Source organism: Megalopta genalis, chromosome 4, assembly GCF_051020955.1.
Source record: "Megalopta genalis isolate 19385.01 chromosome 4, iyMegGena1_principal, whole genome shotgun sequence".
In the NCBI taxonomy this organism is placed as follows: Eukaryota; Metazoa; Arthropoda; class Insecta; order Hymenoptera; family Halictidae; genus Megalopta; species Megalopta genalis.
Window position 1 is genome coordinate 9,928,636 of NC_135016.1, and position 18,575 is coordinate 9,947,210.

General features: G+C 46.0%; 4 protein-coding genes across 4 annotated transcripts; 2 read left to right on the plus strand and 2 right to left on the minus strand.

Moving 5' to 3' along the window:
* Positions 1-365: 365 nt before the first annotated feature.
* LOC117225400 (uncharacterized) lies at positions 366-8,293 on the plus strand. The gene is made up of 9 exons (XM_033478941.2): positions 366-3,998; positions 4,124-4,365; positions 4,456-4,633; positions 5,363-5,505; positions 5,574-5,752; positions 5,820-5,931; positions 6,511-6,693; positions 6,787-7,029; positions 7,755-8,293. The coding sequence occupies exons 1-9, from the start codon at positions 1,022-1,024 to the stop codon at positions 7,833-7,835; spliced, it is 4,338 nt and encodes a 1,445-aa protein (XP_033334832.2). The 5' UTR covers positions 366-1,021; the 3' UTR covers positions 7,836-8,293.
* LOC117225424 (large ribosomal subunit protein uL10m) lies at positions 7,710-13,874 on the minus strand. Its single transcript, XM_076521277.1, has 3 exons — positions 13,715-13,874; positions 8,866-9,372; positions 7,710-8,528 (listed from the first exon to the last, which is right to left on the minus strand). Exons 1-3 carry the CDS (start codon positions 13,734-13,736, stop codon positions 8,302-8,304), a joined length of 756 nt encoding a protein of 251 aa, XP_076377392.1. The 5' UTR covers positions 13,737-13,874; the 3' UTR covers positions 7,710-8,301.
* LOC143259397 (partitioning defective 3 homolog) lies at positions 9,606-13,634 on the minus strand. Its single transcript, XM_076521276.1, has 2 exons — positions 13,436-13,634; positions 9,606-12,996 (listed from the first exon to the last, which is right to left on the minus strand). Exon 2 carries the CDS (start codon positions 12,897-12,899, stop codon positions 10,011-10,013), a length of 2,889 nt encoding a protein of 962 aa, XP_076377391.1. The 5' UTR covers positions 12,900-12,996; positions 13,436-13,634; the 3' UTR covers positions 9,606-10,010.
* A 287-nt stretch (positions 13,875-14,161) lies between the features above and the next one.
* Positions 14,162-17,043, plus strand: LOC117225410 (UBX domain-containing protein 4). Its single transcript, XM_033478953.2, has 7 exons — positions 14,162-14,362; positions 14,536-14,670; positions 14,747-15,213; positions 15,283-15,516; positions 15,610-15,918; positions 15,999-16,225; positions 16,303-17,043. Exons 1-7 carry the CDS (start codon positions 14,281-14,283, stop codon positions 16,436-16,438), a joined length of 1,590 nt encoding a protein of 529 aa, XP_033334844.1. The 5' UTR covers positions 14,162-14,280; the 3' UTR covers positions 16,439-17,043.
* Positions 17,044-18,575: the final 1,532 nt, after the last annotated feature.

The following is an 18,575-nucleotide window of genomic DNA, read 5'->3' on the forward strand; positions in this document are numbered from 1 at the left end:
AAAATTTCCTCGCATTCTACGACAACGATGACTGCGATCCAGGTCCATGAAGCATCACAAGAATAAACATCCAAAGACCAAGCAACTCCATACCATGAAGTTGTCCGATGCAATTTCGACGTTTTCACAAACACCCCTCTACCGTCTATCGTGTCTCCGCGACCAAAAGGCACCATTGTCCTACCTCCCAGGAGCAACTCACTATCGATTCGCCGCCTGACAATAACCTTTCGAATGATCCCGAGTGTCCCACGATCGAAAGTCGCGCGCGTATCCCAGCTCCTCTGTTTTGATTTCGGACAGCGCGGCGCAGACAGCGAGAGTGGACTTGAAAATAACCGACGGCAGGAGAAGGCCTGTCTAATAATAGTGCGCCGGCGAGTATCTTTGTCGTGGGTTTCGTCGGTGCGTCCCCGCGGTTCGTTTCGCAGCGAAATTCGTCAGTCGATTTACGTTTCCGCGATACATTCTCTGCTCGCGGGGACAACGGAGCCCCTGGTGCCGGAGAGCCTCTGTCGGAAGAGGATGCTGCGGAGGAGTTTGGTCAGGTAGCTGGGAGAGGCGTGGGCAGGTGTAGCGGAGGCGGCCGATCGTCGCGAAACTAGAACCGTGGCGAAACAGATGGATGGAGCGAGACGGAGCGAGACAGCAAGATTCGAACAGAGACGGCAGCAGAATCAGAAGCGAGAGAGCAAAATTTGAAGAGAGAGACGGCGACAAGATCAGAAGCGAGACGGCAAGGTTGTTCGAAGAGAGACGGTAGCAAGATAGGAGAGGAGACAGCAGCAATCATAGAGGGTGTCCCCGAAGAAGCCGAGTGAACCTAGGTGCGAGCGATCCGGATGCCGGGCGCGTGAACACGGCGGTTCCACGAAGGTTCCACGAGATCTTGTTCACCTACAGAGGCGAGTAGCTGGAAGGAAGTTAAAAGCCACGTTCGACCGAATCTAAATAAAGAACTATGCAGAGCCGCGGATGAGAGGTGGGGCGGAGCCGCGAGAGGGATATGCGGTGAGTAAGAATGGTACAGCGAGCCGCATGCAGCATCGAGGCGAACACATTCCCCAATGGCGTACGGATCAGCGACCGGGACGGAATATCCGCGGACGTCGTCGCGCCGGAAGCGACCGTAGTCGAGCAGGGATTGCGGCCGGTTCACGAGGAACGCGGTACCGCGAGGTTCTCCTTGTTCAAGTGGTTCAAGCGGACCGGAAACCGGGAGGGTACCGTGGAGAAGCGGCGGAAGACGATCGACAAGTGCCGAGACAATGACAATGGCGGGCAACGGCGGAGCGCCTCGTCCAGCGCGGAGAGCGTAGACACGTTCTACAGCACCACCACCGTGCGCAGCTTCGCCTTCCACACGGGGACCTTGGGCAGGTGCAATGGCCTGTCGCTAGACATCCTGGGCCAGGCTGCGGAAGTCGGACCGTTTGCAGCAGGAGCATCGAAGGTCATCGTCGGCAACAAAGAGAACGACGCGGCGGACGTCGCCTGCACCCTGCCGACCAGCGCGCATTCCCACAGAAGAGACATCACTACCAGGTACTCTTTGCAGCCTTCCGCGACGTTCACTTCCTGCGGGAACTTGCCGTTCCCTGAGAAGAAGTTGCTGGGGTCGTTGAGGAGGCTAGACGACAGGAGAAGCAGCTCCAGCGCTAGCTCCACGCGCAGGAGGGTGCACGTGAAGGGCAAGAGACGGGCGCCGAACCCTCCAGCGGCGAAGGCAGAGGCGGATGCTAGGGAGACGCCTAAGAACAGCAACAGGAGAAAGAGGCGAGCCCCGAAACCGCCGGAGAGGACCTTGGACTGCGATTCGGTCGGTGGGAAGAGGGAGTCTCAGATCACCGATGGCGGCATGGACGTAGAGGCGAGAGGGGACGCCAGGGACGGGCAAGCCATCAGTAACGACACGCTGGTCCTCCAGGGAGGCGTGCTATTGTCGAAGAAAGACGTCGGCCACAGCCCGAAAGAGAAGAAAGACGCAGCCACGCAAGACACGGCTATTCCTCAAGACGCTCCGCTCGTCGTCCCTGCCTTCGGCACTCTGAGCGCAGCCATGCCGCGACCTTGGTACAAACGGAGCGTGTTCGAGCATTCCCGGGATTCCGGGCCGTCCCGCAGAGGCGACGTTCTCCGGGGGCCAGCAGCCTCTACGATCGAAATAAAAGAGGACTCCGCCGCGTCGAGCATGGGATCCTCGGCGAGCTACTCCGTGGATGCTTCTTTGTCCAGACTGAGCTTTTTCCATCGGGGACAGTCGGACGATCGGAAGCGAGACGCCAAACGGAAGTCGGGGCTGTCGATCCTGACGAACATCAGCGAGCTGGACAAAGAAGCCGCGGCGATCGTGCAAGAGGAACAAGCCAGAGCTAGAGCCTCGATGTTGTTGAAGTCCTCCAGGATCGCGGACGCGTTCGAGAAGAGGGACGTCAACGAGGAGATCGTGCAGGACATCGTCACCTCCGCCATGGAGAACTCGTCGCCCAGGCGCGGCACCAGGGCGCTGATCTCGAAGTTCAACGCAATCAGCAACATCACCAAGGTGACTGTGAACGCGAACTTCTTCGCCAAGGGCGGCAGGGACCAGGGAGCAAGGGAGAGAGAGGTGGTGAGGAACGTGAAACGCGCTGACGAGACAATCGCCGACTGGAGGGAGCATCCCAGGTTTTCGGCCAATCCTGTTCTAGGCCAAGGTGGCCAGTTCGACAAGGACATCTCCAGGTATTTCCCGCAGCAGCCGAAGACCGGGAAAAGCAAGCATGAGGACGCGAAGCAAGCGAACAAGTCTGCTAAAGAACAGAACGATCGGCTGGCCACGGAGACCTCCAGCAGAATATCGTTCCTCCAAAGCCAACTCGCCGCAAATCGAATGAACGAGTCGGCGATTCCTCAGAAGGACGACACAGCGGCTGTAATGGAGGGAAAAATTCGATCAAGGCAGGAAGTCGCCGGCGAAACGAGGGAGACAAAGCCCGCCGAGGAAAGCGGGGCCGGAGGGATGTTTTCTCGCGACCGGGCAAAGGTGAACGCGACCGGCATCTTCGAGGAGCCGAGGAGAATGGAGAAGCGTCAGTTCGACGGCGTGCAGAAGGAGTTCTCGGACATCTTCGACGAGATCGATAAGCAGCTGCGTATGAAGGAACTGAAGTACATGGATCGCCGATCGGTGGATAATCAGAGGAGCCGAGATCGCGTGGAAGAGGCTGGGATATCCAGCAAGGTGAGCAAGGTGCTCGACATCCTGGTCGAAGCAGAGAAGGATGCGAAGACGAAGTCGGCGGTGCAGTTGGAGAAAGAGAAATCGTTCGAGGTCGAGCCGAAGGGAAAAGCGGAGAAGTCTCCGATACTGAACACCGTGGAGGATCCAATTACGACGGACCTGAAGGAGATGCTGAAGGAAATGAAACACTCGTTACCGAAGCGACCGAAGCCGGCGAGAACCGCGAGAAACGGCGAAGAGAGAGTGGCTAGAGAAAGAGAAACGGCGGACAAGACCACCTATTTCGTATCAGCGGTGACGAAGGTCGAGAACATCGCGGTGCAGAACGACTACGATATGGAGAAGCAAAAGGTCTCGTGCTCGGTGCAAACCAGCGGCAACGTGCGCCGGCTTAGCCAGCCGTCTACGTCCGCGGATCAGCCGTCTACTTCCGGTTGGAAGCAGGAGAACGTCGTTTATAAAACGTCTGGCAGGAACCTGGGCGGCTCCGGGCTGACGAAGAACACCTTCCAGCTGATACGGCCCCGTGATTTCGCTGAGATCGAGGCCACCAAGACGACCAGGACCGCGAGCAACGAGAACACTTACGCGAACGTGATCGAGCAGTCGATTTACGCGAATGCTCACGTCCCGGCGTCCCCGAGGCAGCGCACCGGCTCCCCGAGGATCAATGAAGTGAGAAAGGCCGATAATGTCGGCGGAACGCCAATCGCGTCTCCGCTGGCTGGAAGAAAATTAACCGCGAACGAGGACAAACCCGCGGTTAGCGAAGAAGGTAGAGATAGTAATTAGGGAACGGCGTGACTGTACCGCCTGAATCAGCCGACTAAATTTATTACTCTCTCGCTTCCTCTCTCGCACGTTTTTCCCTATGTGCTCATCCTCGGTCGTTTGTTACAGAGGACAATTCAGCGGAGAAAAACATGAACACGGTCGCCATCAACCGACTGCTCAAGAAGCTGACGGCGGCGATCGCGTCCGGACACCTTCAGCGAGCGGCCCGTCTGGCAGAGGAGCTGGCCAGACTGAGGATCCACTGTTCCGTGATCCGGCAACGATCGACCCCTCTCGAAGATCAGTTGATTAAAGTCAATATGTACATCGAGGACAAGCTCGCTCACCAGGGGCCCATACCCCTTCAGGTAAATAGCGGTAGCTACTCAAATCAAGGCGCCCGCTTCCCATCCATAAGACGATATTAGATGCTTTGCTGAGCCGAGATATGATAACAGCTACCCAGTCGGATGACGGTTGCCGAGCTCAAGGAGAAGGTGCACACAGAATTCGAGATTCCCACGAATGTGCAGCGATGGATCATCGGCAAGAACCTGGCCGACCGTGACGCCGCCACGCTTAATGAGCTGCAGGCAGTTGATGGGTCACCTGTCTTCTTGTATCTCGTGGCGCCAGGTAAACTACTTCCCTATTAACCCCACGCCACATTTTGGGCGGAAGACTTTCGCTTCTGATGAAGATTTATAGCAATAAACTGTTTATTATGCTTGTTATTGCGTTCTTTTAAGTCGGAATTAAATTCTGTACTCCTGTCATCAATATTCAAGCACTGTAGTAAATGTAGGTACTGGATTGATATAAATGTTGTTTGGCTAAAAGATTATTACAATCGAAAAATCATTGTAACTGAAGATAATCATACGGCAAGGGGTTCAAGGTGAACCCCTCACATTTAACTCTTTGCGAGGGAGGATTTTTTTAACTATCCAAAATATTAGTATCGTCAGAGAACTAGATTATGCATCAACGACTTAAATAATAGGAGAAATAAATAATATATTCTGATCTATTGTTACGTTCTTCACACAAGGGTTGTGCATATTATTTCAGAAATTGCAAGCTTGTAATTTGATGATATATAGATCATCTATATATCATTATATCATCAAATTACAATCTTGCAATTTCTGAAATAATATGCACAACCCTTGTGTGAAGAATATAACAATAGATCAGAATATATTATTTATTTATTATATTATTATTTATTTTACGTTTAATGCAGTTAGAATTTCTGTCACCATCGATGCACATTTCTGTCTTCTGTCGTGCTGTGTGTAGACACTGTCAATTAAGTCAAACCAAAGAAATCAGTACTGTTTAAATATTTGTCTGATGTTGCAGAGTTGAAACCCGAGAACGTGACGCCTGTAGGCAAACCCGAAGACGCGGAGAGGGTGGAAAGTGCGAGAAACGCTGAAGAAACTGTATCTACAAAAGTGCTAGAGCCTGTGAAGGAAGATCACGAAGTAGTCGAGGAACCTCAGGTACTATTGTTGAGTAATCTCTTTCTGTGAAGTATATATTTTAACATGGTGTACTATATTTCGAACAGGAGACAGCGGAAGAGACTACGCCAGAAGAAGTGAAGATGGACAGATACGAAGAACTGATCTCGTTAGAGAACTGCGACATTATACCGAATTCCGAGCCAATCGAATGTCCCGTATGCTTCGTTACATACGGTCCACGCGAAGGCGTGATATTAAGAGATTGCTTACACATGTTTTGCAGGTATGAAGATTACAAAATGTTCTGCTGCGACAGGAAGCAGTTAATAGCTCGTGCATTTTTTTTCTAGGTCTTGTATTATCAATACAATTAGATACTGCGAAGAAGCAGAGGTGAAATGTCCTTACAGAGATTCGGAGTATACTTGCGAGTCGACTCTTCAGGAACGTGAAATCAAAGCTGTGAGTTTAGTATTAAAACAATTGCTAGATATCGTTATCATCAGAATGAAAGTATTGCAAATTATTTATAGTTCGAACTTCCTCGTCTTGTCGTTTTTATAATATAAAATTTTTAGATGTTATATTCCGTGTACGATGGTAGTTCTAGTGATTGACTGCAGATTTTTAAACATTTGTGATAATAATTGATGAACGAGTTACTAAACGATAGAAATATTAGAAGAATACGAAATATTGTTGCCCCCAGGCTGCGAATTTTATGCGAACAAAGAAAAACATCAGAAGTAATAATAATTATTCGATTGTGTTATATAATGTTGTATAATACTGTTATTATTAATTTATAAAAATTATTCAGCAAAGAAATACATGTCTACTTAGTGCAGACAATTTTTATTTTGCATAAAATCATTAAGGGATGAAATGTATTCAGATTTAGCACCAGTGTCTTGAAGATTTCTAAATCCACAAATCGAATAATTATTACGTCATCCCCAAAAATTTGTTAACCCCAATTAGTATAGAAATTAAGCAAAAAGTGTAGTCAACATCTGATTCAAAATTCACACGTATGTTTAGCTTGTTGAACAAGAGGTTTACCAACAGCATCTGGCGAAGTCGATTGCCCAAGCAGAGAACAATGCTGGGAACAACGCGTTCCACTGTAAAACACCGGATTGTCCCGGTTGGTGCATCTACGACGACGACGTGAATAACTTCCTTTGTCCCGTATGTGGCGCAAACAATTGTCTCACCTGTCAGGTCAGGAACGAAAACGCGAATATCCGTTTCGCTAGCGATACTGCGATTCTAATCTGCGCCGATGGAAATCGTTAATTAATGCTCGCCTCGTAGGTAATACACGCTGGCAAGAATTGCAAGCAGTACCAGCTGCAACTAAGGCTGTCCAAAGAAACCGATCAAGAGTCAAGGAGGACCGCTGCTATGCTCGAGGAAATGGTGGACAGAGGAGAAGCACTTGCTTGCCCAACGTGCGCGGTTGTGCTGATGAAGAAATGGGGATGCGACTGGTTACGATGCTCAATGTGCAAAACCGAGATATGTTGGGTCACGAGGGGGCCTCGTTGGGGACCAGGAGTAATTCATTTGTTGATCCGATAATGAATCGTGCAAATTTCTCGTTCTTCGATATTTCTCTATTGCAACGACTATAAGCAGATTTTTATACAAAAGAGAACCTTCCTGTATCCAGTTTTGTTCCTTTCTGAGTCAAGTCTCAGTAATAACACAAAATTGAACTTTCAAGGAAGGGATTTTACTGATGAGTATTCTATATTTCTAAAATATCTATATTTCTTCACGCTTGAATACATGTTTCGAAAAATCTAGACTTCATGCTTGAACACATGTTTCTAAAAATCTATACTTCTTGCTTAAAAACTTGTTTCTAAAAATCCATGCTTCATACATAAATCTTAATTTACGTCGTGAAGCAACAAGTCATCTTCAATAACGCAAACTATAAACCGACAATTTCTTCGGGATTATTTCTTAAGTGATCTAATATAATACAATCATCGAGAATCCTAGCAGCAGCTTTGCAATAAACGAAATGTCACACTAATAATTCAAACTTAGTCAAAATGACCGAAAGGAACAAGGTGTTCTTTGCGCCCCTTTATTAGTTTCCTCTCGAAGAAACAAATTTAAAGTATATCAAACTTTTGGTATCTCTTTGCTGAGAAATCCTAGTAGAAGATGATTCGAATCGACTAACTTGCACGGTTCTGAAAAAAACGGAGAAATTTCGCCGATGGTTGATTGTTTCATTTCTTTATTGATCGCTTTTCTCGCATTCGCAGGGAAAAGGGGACACATCCGGAGGCTGTAGATGCGGGGAAAATGGAGTCAAGTGTCATCCTCGTTGCAATTACTGTCACTGAGGGGAAACCATCAAAAGATACAGTTACCGCGGCGACGCACAATAACAATGCACGCGATCGAAGAAACGACTGCCGACGACAACAAATTTGTTGTACACCTCCCTAACGAAGTGCTCGTGTATACGAATGAAATTGTCGATCAAAGCGTGGCGATGCCTTTGACGGCTGTTTAATGACGGGTTCGATAACCGATAAGAAAAAAATACTGATACCGATAAGTTACACGTATACGTTACACGCCGCTTGCTCAACCTTATCGCGGAACCGTCCTTTGTGGAAGAATCTAACGAAAATGCAACATTTCGAAAATTACCGATGCGGATACCTCGATTAATTCTAACGAATTCATTACTCGACCGCGCGTTCTATCCTAAAGGCTCGGGGGTAAATGAATCATTATACTTTACTTAAAGCTTCGTGTGAATGACAAATGCATAATAAATTATTGATACAAATAATTCTGCAATTATACAGGCACCGATTGCTCGTTCTCGTTCGGAGCTGACTCGTTTGTACCGATCTGTTTCAGTCGTGACACCAGTGTCGTCTGATGATGCGTGAGCTGCCGATTTAGTTGAACGCCGCCCGCATTCTGTAACACTTGAACCAGACCCAACTGCGCGGTTGTAATGTCCATTTTCCCGTATTTCAGAAAGTCGCCGTGGTTCATCACTTCGCCCTCCAATATTCCCCCTGCAACAAACGATCAGCTTTGAACCTGTTCGCGAAATAAAATGGCGAATACCTTAGCATTATTGTCATTTAACTTCAAAAACATCGCAAACGTTGACCAATTGAAACGATGGCCACGACCAAAGAAAAACCTCGAACGATCGTTCTATCATACGATTTCGACCAAAGAAACAAAAGAAGAAGCAACCCAATCATTTTCACATTATGAAACACCGAATTACTTAATCGTTTAGGGAAGAGTGTTTCACTTGAAGAAATTTCACACATCGACCAGAGAAACAAATGTGTCTTTCGCAAGCATAATTACGCTATAAAAAAACTTCTATATTTCACTCACCCAGTGAGTACATTTGCGGGCACTTCTTCAGTATCTTCTCCAAAGCAGTCACGTTTATTTCAGGGCTGAATATATACGCAGTGTGTGCACTGATTATCGGGTCCATCTTCTTCATGCAATGCGAGTCCTCCATGGCAGCCCGAATTAATTTGGTGTTGTAAGTTTTGTAATACATGTTATGTTTTCGCAATGCAACCAACACGTCGAACCGATCGATCATCGTAATGCTGTTCGTATGGATGAAGGCGACCATTCTCGACTTGTCGAACCAATTGCGGGCCTCCTTGGCTACGATTTTACCGTAGGGCCCGAGTTCGTTTGTCTTCGGGGCCATAGCAGCGGCGCATAGCTCAAGGATGTTTGCGTCCGCCTTGGGGTTAACGAAAAACGGTGCGAGCAGCTCGTTCAACACCTTGTTCTTGAAAAATATTTTCGGCTTCTTTAGGTTTATTTTCCCCCGGAAACGTTTCTGCTGGTACAGCAGCTGGTTCGGTGCTAACTGAAATGCTGAAACAGCGGGGACTGATTAGATTTATTGCCTCGCCACGGCCATCCATCGTTCGGCTAACGAAGATACCTACTGTAATATATTTTCCGGCTAGTTTCCACACTGTTTGCATCCGATGGCGCTCGGTTTAATCGGAAGATCGAATTACGAACGACGAACGGGGCGACTAGGGGGGCGGCATAGATACCTTTTATCGAGATGATTCCGGTTTCATTCAACTTACACACTGGAGTTCATGAGTGCATGTTTTCGATTTATTTTAGAAATAGATACATGATCGGTACGAATTTTGGGCGAGTACAAAAACATTGTATATATACAGAGTCGATTACTTTTTTTTCTGCAACGATATAAGGCACTTTGGAACAAATCATACATGCATACGCGTTTGTGTGTGTATATATATATATACTATATGGACGCAGCGTGCGATGTGTACTAAAAACATGTGTTTCTCTCTCTCTGTTGTGTGTGCGTGTGTTTGTATGTCTGTGTATGTGTGTACGCCTGTGTCCGCCGTGTAATTCCGTGTATGATACGTGTTTCTAGATGTACAATTACGTTTTATATGTATAACCGTGGGTGTTCCGCGTCTACGTTATAAATACCCATTTTTTTCTCTCATTCTCCTTAATTACTATGCAATATAATTGATTGTTCCGCTGCAATAGTTACTGGATTCGTGCCGGGCGTCTATACTGTCGCCAAAATTGAGCGATTTCCTATTCTTTCCTAACCGGAGCATCGACCGGATGCCACCTTTTTTTCTAGAACGCTTGTATCGATCATCTAAAGCTGAATTGAGAGAAGCCTGTTTCACGTCCCCCCGACTATTGGGGAAACCCTCGCGATCGTCCTTATAGTTATTGCTACCAGTGATCTCTCCCTGCACGTCGTCCACCAGCCAGTGCTTCCTCGGCGATGTGAACTTGTTGTTGCACCCGGGGATGGTGTAGACGTACTCAGACTGGGCCGGATCCACGGACTTCTCGTACCGTTTCAAATTGCTATCGCTGGTGCCGCCTTCACTAGCGCTCTTGCTTTTGTTTTTCTCGAAGCTCTCCTTGCCGGGTCGCCTCGTCTGGTCCTCGGACTCGGCCGATTGGTTCGCTGACTTTTGACTAGCCTGGTCCTGGCTCTTGCTGTCGCGACCTTCGCGCAGCTTCTTGTTCCTCTTGTAAGTGTCCGTGTTCTTTGCGTCCAGGGCGGCATGCCGCTTCTCCGACATACTCTGCCTGCCGAGGGCGTCCCTGGAGAACTTGTTGGAGGACGAGCTGCACTCCTCCAGCGACAACTGACTGTCGTACGTCGGGTCCCCGGAGTACTGGCTGTCCTTGTCGTCCGCGTTCCTCTTCGGGTCATTGCACTGGGCGTCGTTGGAGTCCTCCAACAATACTGGTTCCGCGCGGTCCTCGCGCCCTCCTACCGTGATCTTCTTCACGTTGCTGATCGGCTCTATCCACGTTTTGTTGGTCGCGATGCAGTAGCTCTCGTTTCTCAGACTATTTTTATTATACTGTTCCGTTAATCTATCTATGACCGGGTTCCACGGAGACGCGGTTACGCAGGACAACAGCCCCCCATTGTCTAAGATGTCCGACTGCGAGTTCAAGTTGTTCTTCTCCTTCACCCTGCCCTCGGTCGCCTTCGTGTTGTCCGATATGTATACGCTGTTCGCCGATTCTAATTTACAGTGGTAAGACAGGTTTTCCGGGAGATTCTTCTCATTCGCGTCGTAGGAGGATATCCTCCTGGCTATGGTCAGCGTAATTACGCCTGTTACCGAACTATTCGTATTGAGCATCGCCCTCCTGAGGGTCTCCATCGCGTCGGAATTCGATAACCCTAGCAGGGACACCCCATTTACGTTGAGCAACTGGTCGTTGGTCCTTAATCGACCATCCCGGGAAGCTGCGCCCCCATGGATCACGCTCTTTATGAAAATACCTAAATCCATGTTGGTGTTCTCATCCGTGTTCGTCGTTTTCCCTTTCACGCTCACGCCTAAGCCAGCCTTCTCTGAATCGTGCACTGGTATGTCCAAGGTAAGAATCATACGATTTTTCCGGGGCGACAGGACGATATCCTCCGATGATTTCACGGGTTTAAAGGCGCACTTCTCGTAGCTGCGGCTGCCGATCTTTTCGTGCACCTCAGCGTTCTTCTTTATCGGCGATACGTTCAATGTGTTCCAATATTTCGAATTGTCCGTGGTCTCGGTCGTTTGGCTGGTAGATGTCGCGTTCGAATGAGAGTCTGGAGCACTGGAGGAAATTTCTTCCTGACGAGAGACCACCATTCTCACCTTGCCTCCCGGAGAAATGCTTCTGAGGAGCGAGACCACCTCGGCCTGACTTTTACCAGTCATTTCTTTGTTGTTTACTTCGAGCAGCCTGTCGCCCGGCCTTAATCTACCGTCTTCGACTGCAGCACCTTTTGGTAGAATATTTTTAATGTATATAGGGCAATGTCCTCCCGCAGGATTGTCGCGCGTCGTTACGCTGAACCCCAGCCCGTTGCTGCCTTTTGTTAATTCTATTTCGATCATGCGACCGATTTTCCGCGTGTTCGCAGTTTGTAGTAAATTATAATTGCTGCATTGAATTTTTTTCACGTTGTCGTCCGTTTCTGCTTTCTCCGACCCTCCGCTGTTATTGCCATGACTCTTGTGCAATGATTTATCGCTGTGACTACGTAGCTGTTTGTGCTTCACCACGGATATCTTGAGACAGGGCTCGGTCATGCATGTTCGAAAAATCTCTTGCACTTTGGAAAACGGTATATGCAGTAAATTATGACCATTTATCTTGATGATCTTATCGTGCAAATCAATCTGTCCATCTCTGGCAATTCTGCCATTAGGCTCGATACCTTCCACCCTGAGCCCTTGATCGTTGCCCAGAAGATCATAACATGGCACCACGTGAAGTCCCAATGGACCTGCCTCGTTCTTTATCACGATCTCTCGGATTTCACCCTGATCTGCAAGATCTATATTGGCATTCGCATAGTCAAACAACGCTTTGGCATCTTGTCCCAGGGGTTCTCTGCGACGAGACTCTCTGGGGAGGGATTGAGCAGAATATGTGGCTAAACATGGTTCTCTAGTGGACAGTGCATGCATAGAGAATCTTTTAGTGCTTTCTCTTTTAATACTACTGCTAGGTATAGAGGAATGTGTGTCTATCGCATAAGATAACTCTTTGCCATCCGAATGAAAGAAGTCGGGGCTGTTGGTGCCGACAGAACTGGCCCCATCACCACCGGCATGCGTTGTGTCTGTACTCACGAAATGAGCAACAATCTGCTCTCTGTCGTCAGCCACATCGCATAACCTATCATCTGGATCCAGCAGGCCGCCTCCAGTCAGCGAGGACAGGCTGTTGATAGTTAGTCCATTATCATTTTTGCCTGTGGCCTTTTTGTACCTCAGGATAGCCTCGTGCATCAAATCTTTGACCAGTAGGGTTCCATCCCCGCACGGAACCACCACTCTAACGTTGTCGAAGCACACAGTTACCTTCATGCTCGCTCCAATTTCATATTATCGCGTTATCCATTCACCTACTCGTATCGATCAATACCATACGTTTCCAAATGTTTCCGGTGTTGGTGGTGACTTACTGCAAAATAGAACGTAGGTATTGCAAGGTGTACGAGCCCGAAATATTTTTCTCGTATAATACGATTATCTTCTATTATCAGTCCCGTTCTTCCATATTCCGATAATGAATCACCGACATAGTGCACTGACCACTCTAATCTCGTTAGCGTCGACTATTCTCGCTTAAAAACTAGGCGCGCACAAGAAAATCAAGTGAACATACTCGAAGCAATATACTTTGTCACAACTGATAAGGCGGACGCGTACGCCCAACTTTATCACAACATCAAATATGCGGAACAGACGCACTCGCCATTACCACATTTAGTTCCACTATTCCGTGAGTCAAGATAAACGAAATAAGGAACATACTGGGAAAAACAGTGTGACCAACAGAACACCATTCTCCACACAAGAATACAATTCAATGAATCAGGAATTAAATAGATAACACTCACCTTTCTTTGCAAACTGTGCCATCGTTTAGCAACAATATCTTCCAACGAAAGGCAACAATTGATTCACACGGTACTTCACTAACTCTCGGCTCACTTCTCACAGAACTTATTTGTACACTAACCTCACAGAAATGGTTCGTTCCCGTTGGTCAGTCCAACGGAAAACGAGGAACATGGCGATGCTAACAGTGTGACCAACGGAATAGCTTCATAAACCGCTCTCGTCTTATGAATACAATCTCACTATAATAAATGATGAATTATATAAATAATACTTACTCTTTTGTACTAATTGTGCCATTGTTTGGTCACGCTATCCTCCAGCAACAGGCAACAATTAATTCACGCTAAATTTCACCCAGTACTCGACTTCTAACTCACAGTCCTTATTTACACAATAACCTCACTAAAATGGTTCGTTTCCGATGGTTCTTGTTTGGCCTTCAGACTTAAAGGCATGCTTACAACGAAGTAAATCTCCATCGATTTAACAACGAAACTTATCACTATTGGTACTCAAGAAATATGCAATATACACGCATAATTCTGATCTGTAGCTTGTATTAATTAAACTCACATTTTTAGGCATAACTATATATGATAACTCTCACTACACACACTTTTCTATACACTGAACTAACTTAAAAAATAAATAAATTGTTCTAGTATGTTTCATGATCCGTTCCACCGATACAGTCCAAATGTTACCTACCCAAACCTTGAGCAGATTTTGAAACGTCAAGTTCCACAAAAAATTTCTAGTGATTAAACTGCTTTTTCATTACGTCATTATCAACTGATATTAGAAAAGTACATAAATATTACAGAACTTTTTGAAAAAAAACATGAAGTGGTTCGAAGGTAGTATTAACGAGGCTGTTGCAACATCGAAATCCAGGAAAGCGATTTTCGTCGTTTTTGTGGAAGGTGTGTATTTATATTGTTAGGTTAGGCTGTTATTCAGCCTGGTAGTACATTTTTCTAATAAAAACCAACTTTTGGCGTCAGCCGTGGTGATATATATGCAATCGCGTTTAATATTGCGTCGAATCCAGATATATTTTCATTTCACAAGCCTTATTGCAACATATTTGTTTCAGGCAAGGATGACACATCTGTGGAAGTTGCTGCAGCAATCAATGACACACAGGTTTCTTCCAAATTGGAACAGGATGACTTTGTAGCAATTCGTTTGGAGAGTGGAACTGAAAACTGCAGACATTTTGCCCAGATTTGTATCCTCTGTTTGTAATTAATCTACCCAATTGTTAACTTGACCTTTGAATTATTTTCCTTAATATATTTCTTAAGATCAATTGGTGCCTGTACCATCTGTATTCTTTATTGGTACGAATGGCTCACCATTGGAGATTGTTGCTGGCACAACAACAGCCAATGACTTACAAACAAAGATTGAAACAGTCTTAACTAAAGCAGGAAAAAATAAAACTTCTAATTTGTCCTCTAGTTTGATAGATGCTGAGAAAAAGGCCACTGCTAGCGGCATTACTATTAATACTCCTAGTACAAGTTCTAAACCTGCTACAAATTTAGAATGTGATAGCACAATAAATTCCAATACGGATGTGTCCTTGAAACAGGAAACGGTAGAAACAAAAGTTGCTGAAGAAACAAAAGCAACAAAAGTAGAAAACGAGAGTAGCAATGTGGCAACAGAAAATGCAAATGTGGAATCATCTACTGTTGACAAATCCAAGAATGTTCCATCAGAAACCAGCGAGCCACAGGAAGCAAGCACTAAAACATTAGCAGCAGAGGTATATTTAATCCGCCGTGTTCTCGAGGTCGCGTAATTTTATCGCATTAAAGTATTGCTCCGATTTTAGGAAAATGTGAAGAAAGCATCACCGGTGATAGATATACAACCAAGAAATCTGGTTCAGGACGAAGAGAGGAAGGAAAAGCTGCGAGAATTAGAGTGCCGCAAGGATTTCGAAATGAGACAAGCCCGCGAAGAAAGGTTACGAGAGAAAGCACAAGACGCGGCAGCTCGGGAGAAAGTCCGACAACAAATCGCTCAGGACAAATTAGAACGGAAACAGAAAGAACGCGATATGCAGGTTGGTAACCCCATTTTCTTTTTCTTTTTCTTTTCCGGCAATGCTTGAATCGCATGTCTGTCTTTGGACAAAATACATTTTTGTTCAATGCAGCAACAGATGCAGAAGCAACCGGACCAGGAAGCATCGAAACCAGTCGCGTCGGTTGCAAGCAAAGCAACCGTGACTAGAATTCAGTTCAGACTGCCATCCGGTAATCCTCATATGGGACAATTCGAATCGTCGGATACTTTGCGCGATTTGCGTAACTATGTTATCCAGAACATTGATTTGCCTTTCCATCAGTTCGCGATGTCGATCTCGTTCCCCAGAAGAGAATTAACGGCTGAGGAGAACGATAAGACCCTTTTGGAACTGGAACTGGTCCCTACAGCCGTTGTTTTAATCCTACCGTTGAAAAATGTAATTGTAACATTAATTTTTGAAATAATATCTCGTGCCTCCCTCCTGGATAGTCCATTCATTCGAGTTTATGATTTCAGTCCGGTGCAACGACGGCCGTAACATCGACGCAAGACGTTGGTTTCTTTTCACGAATCATGTGGACTGTTTTCGCGCCTATCATGCACGTTTACAATTATCTGATGGGTTACTTCTCGGGTGGTAATCAAAGCAGACAGAGACCAGGCAGCCCCGAAAACAACGACACGGCGGAAAGTTCCGACGGTACTTTCATGCCGAACCTTCAAAATGTTGCCAACTCGTCCGGGTAGGTCTCACATTTACGAAGGCGTTTCTTTATCAGTCGAACCGACGGCTCATTACAATGTTATTTGTGGTATTTAGTTTGGTCAGAAGATATTTGGGTGATCAAGGGGGGACAACCATCAAAACGGAGGGGAATATACATAGACTACATTCAGGTGGGGATGATAATGATGAGAATAACACATGGAACGGTAACTCGACGCAACAAATGTAGCTTCTTCTATCATCGAGCGTTTCAAGTTCCAGTGGGTTCAGTTGGTTCATTAATTAGAATGTCCAACAGGTTTAATTAAAAATATATTTTGTTAATCTTTTACACTTTCTCCTCGATCCCCCCCATTCTTTGCACCATAAATCTAATATTTCCACGGCTACGATCACGGTAGCACAGAGCAATGAAACTTGTTCTCGATTCACGTGAAACATTCTCTCGAGAAATATTTGGTGCTTCACCCATCGTTAAAGCTCTATTAATTTATTATTCTAATCGCAAGTAATAGGCGGACCAAACACAGTTGTCCGGTTGCGTTGCGACTGGTGCATCGCTTCACGACATTTACGCATACGTATATCCCTATAATGATAGTACGAGTGTCAAAGTGTCTCAAAGATTTTTAATTTATCTCTCACGATTCTCTTTAAACAAATTATGTTATTAATCTACTCTAACTAACGACGCAACTATGCGTTCACGGATGGTAACACGGATACGCGTTAAGCATAGTAACTACATTATGTTTTATTGTATGATCGAAGGCAAGATGCACTAATTAGAGGGCCTTTATTCTGTTAATATATAAATAAAGATATACAAATCAACTTTGTGTCAGAATTGTCGTTCCATCACCACCCTGTCAACGCCGACATCCTCCAGCTCCGCCGACATCTTTAATGTCGACAAACTTCAATTTCCAAAATGGTAGATTCATTCGTGAACTAAATTGCTCAATAATTCGTCGGAATTTAAATACTTCAAAACATACTACTTTGCCTTTAAGATTTTCTGCATATTTTTGTCGAGAAATAGCAAAATCGCTATAATTTTCTATATTCTCGGACAATTAAGTTCATTCAAGTTTGCGGCATAAAAATATCCGCTATAACAATGATGTCAAATGACTACAATGTTGTTAAACATCGTAGAAAATTGTTGATATTCATATGAAAGACGAAGACACCTCCGAACGGTCATTTTTATGATTCGAAGCTAATTATGTAAACATTATGTAAACATCGCAATCGAAATCCTATCCCTTTTGAATACAAATCGAAATTCGCGTATTCGACTACTTATGAGTACAGGATTGCGAAGATGAAAATGGAGGAAAGCTGTATTCGCTAGCTAAAACAATCTTCATTGTAAAAATAAAATAAAAATATAATTAATAGCTATTAATTTATACGTAAACTAATAAATTCGTAGTTAACAGACGGACCATCGCACCGCCGAAGTAAGATAACACGCGACGGATTGTGACAACGGTGCGAACACAGAATCGAGACTTTTGGTCTGACGAAACGCGACTCCAAAAATATGTTCAAGGCGAGGGGAAACCACTGGCAGGGGAAGTCCAGGGGTAATGCGTCTGAATCGGCTTGTTTTGCGGTTGACACGTCCAGAGGAACCGATAATTTAGAGGGTCTCGCTACCGGGCGAGACCTGTCGATCGGTCCACCAATTAAGCGTGAAATTGACAAACATTTTGGCCGACATGTTCCACCAAGGGTCTCGGCTTTCTGGCAACATAACATATCGCAGAACCTGCGATAGGAGTGTCGTCTGGGTAACGTGATCCCAGGGACACACCTACCCGGTCCTTTCGACAACTCGACGCTGTTTCCCGATGACGTTCCACCGAAAACTGCAGGATCGAATGCCGGCCGTTTCACAACGTTCCTTCGACAGCTGATATTTACAGTCCGGTTAAAAACAGCGGGCTTTTCCATGCATCAGCCCGGACGCGCCACAAATCAATTTTAATTAGATCCTGCCCGGCGAAGAATTGTCACCGGCGAACGAATTCATGCCTGATTTATACGGAAGAATCGCGACTTGGCCCCGCCGCCGCTTGTTTCATACAAATTTCTGCGGTGTAGCCGTTGGTTCGCATAATCGCAGCCAAGTTCCACATCTGTCGACAGTTCTTGTATCACTCTGTCATCCCCATCATCGTCGTGTTAATACAGGCGATTGTGCGCCTAATAATCTCATTAAAGTTACGGCTGATTGCGCGCCGGCCGCGCTCGATCTGACAAACTTGTCCGCGCGTCACCGTTTTATATGAATCCATAGGAATCCAACCGACGCGAACCGTTGTGGCTAAGATCTAATAATACATCCGGGCTATTCA

Coding starts and splice junctions, on each gene's coding strand:
- LOC117225400 (XM_033478941.2), top strand. CDS start 1,022: ATGGTACAGCGAGCCGCATGCAGCATCGAGGCGAACACATTCCCCAAT. Junction 5,506..5,573: donor AAGTAGTCGAGGAACCTCAG/GTACTATTGTTG, acceptor TATTTCGAACAG/GAGACAGCGGAAGAGACTAC. Junction 5,753..5,819: donor TGCTTACACATGTTTTGCAG/GTATGAAGATTA, acceptor TTTTTTTTCTAG/GTCTTGTATTATCAATACAA.
- LOC143259397 (XM_076521276.1), bottom strand. CDS start 12,899: ATGAAGGTAACTGTGTGCTTCGACAACGTTAGAGTGGTGGTTCCGTGC.
- LOC117225424 (XM_076521277.1), bottom strand. CDS start 13,736: ATGGCACAATTAGTACAAAAGA. Junction 9,373..13,714: donor GGCACAATTAGTACAAAAGA/GTAAGTATTATT, acceptor CCGCTGTTTCAG/CATTTCAGTTAGCACCGAAC. Junction 8,529..8,865: donor CCCGCAAATGTACTCACTGG/GTGAGTGAAATA, acceptor CGTTTGTTGCAG/GGGGAATATTGGAGGGCGAA.
- LOC117225410 (XM_033478953.2), top strand. CDS start 14,281: ATGAAGTGGTTCGAAGGTAGTATTAACGAGGCTGTTGCAACATCGAAA. Junction 15,214..15,282: donor CTAAAACATTAGCAGCAGAG/GTATATTTAATC, acceptor CTCCGATTTTAG/GAAAATGTGAAGAAAGCATC. Junction 16,226..16,302: donor AATGTTGCCAACTCGTCCGG/GTAGGTCTCACA, acceptor TGTGGTATTTAG/TTTGGTCAGAAGATATTTGG.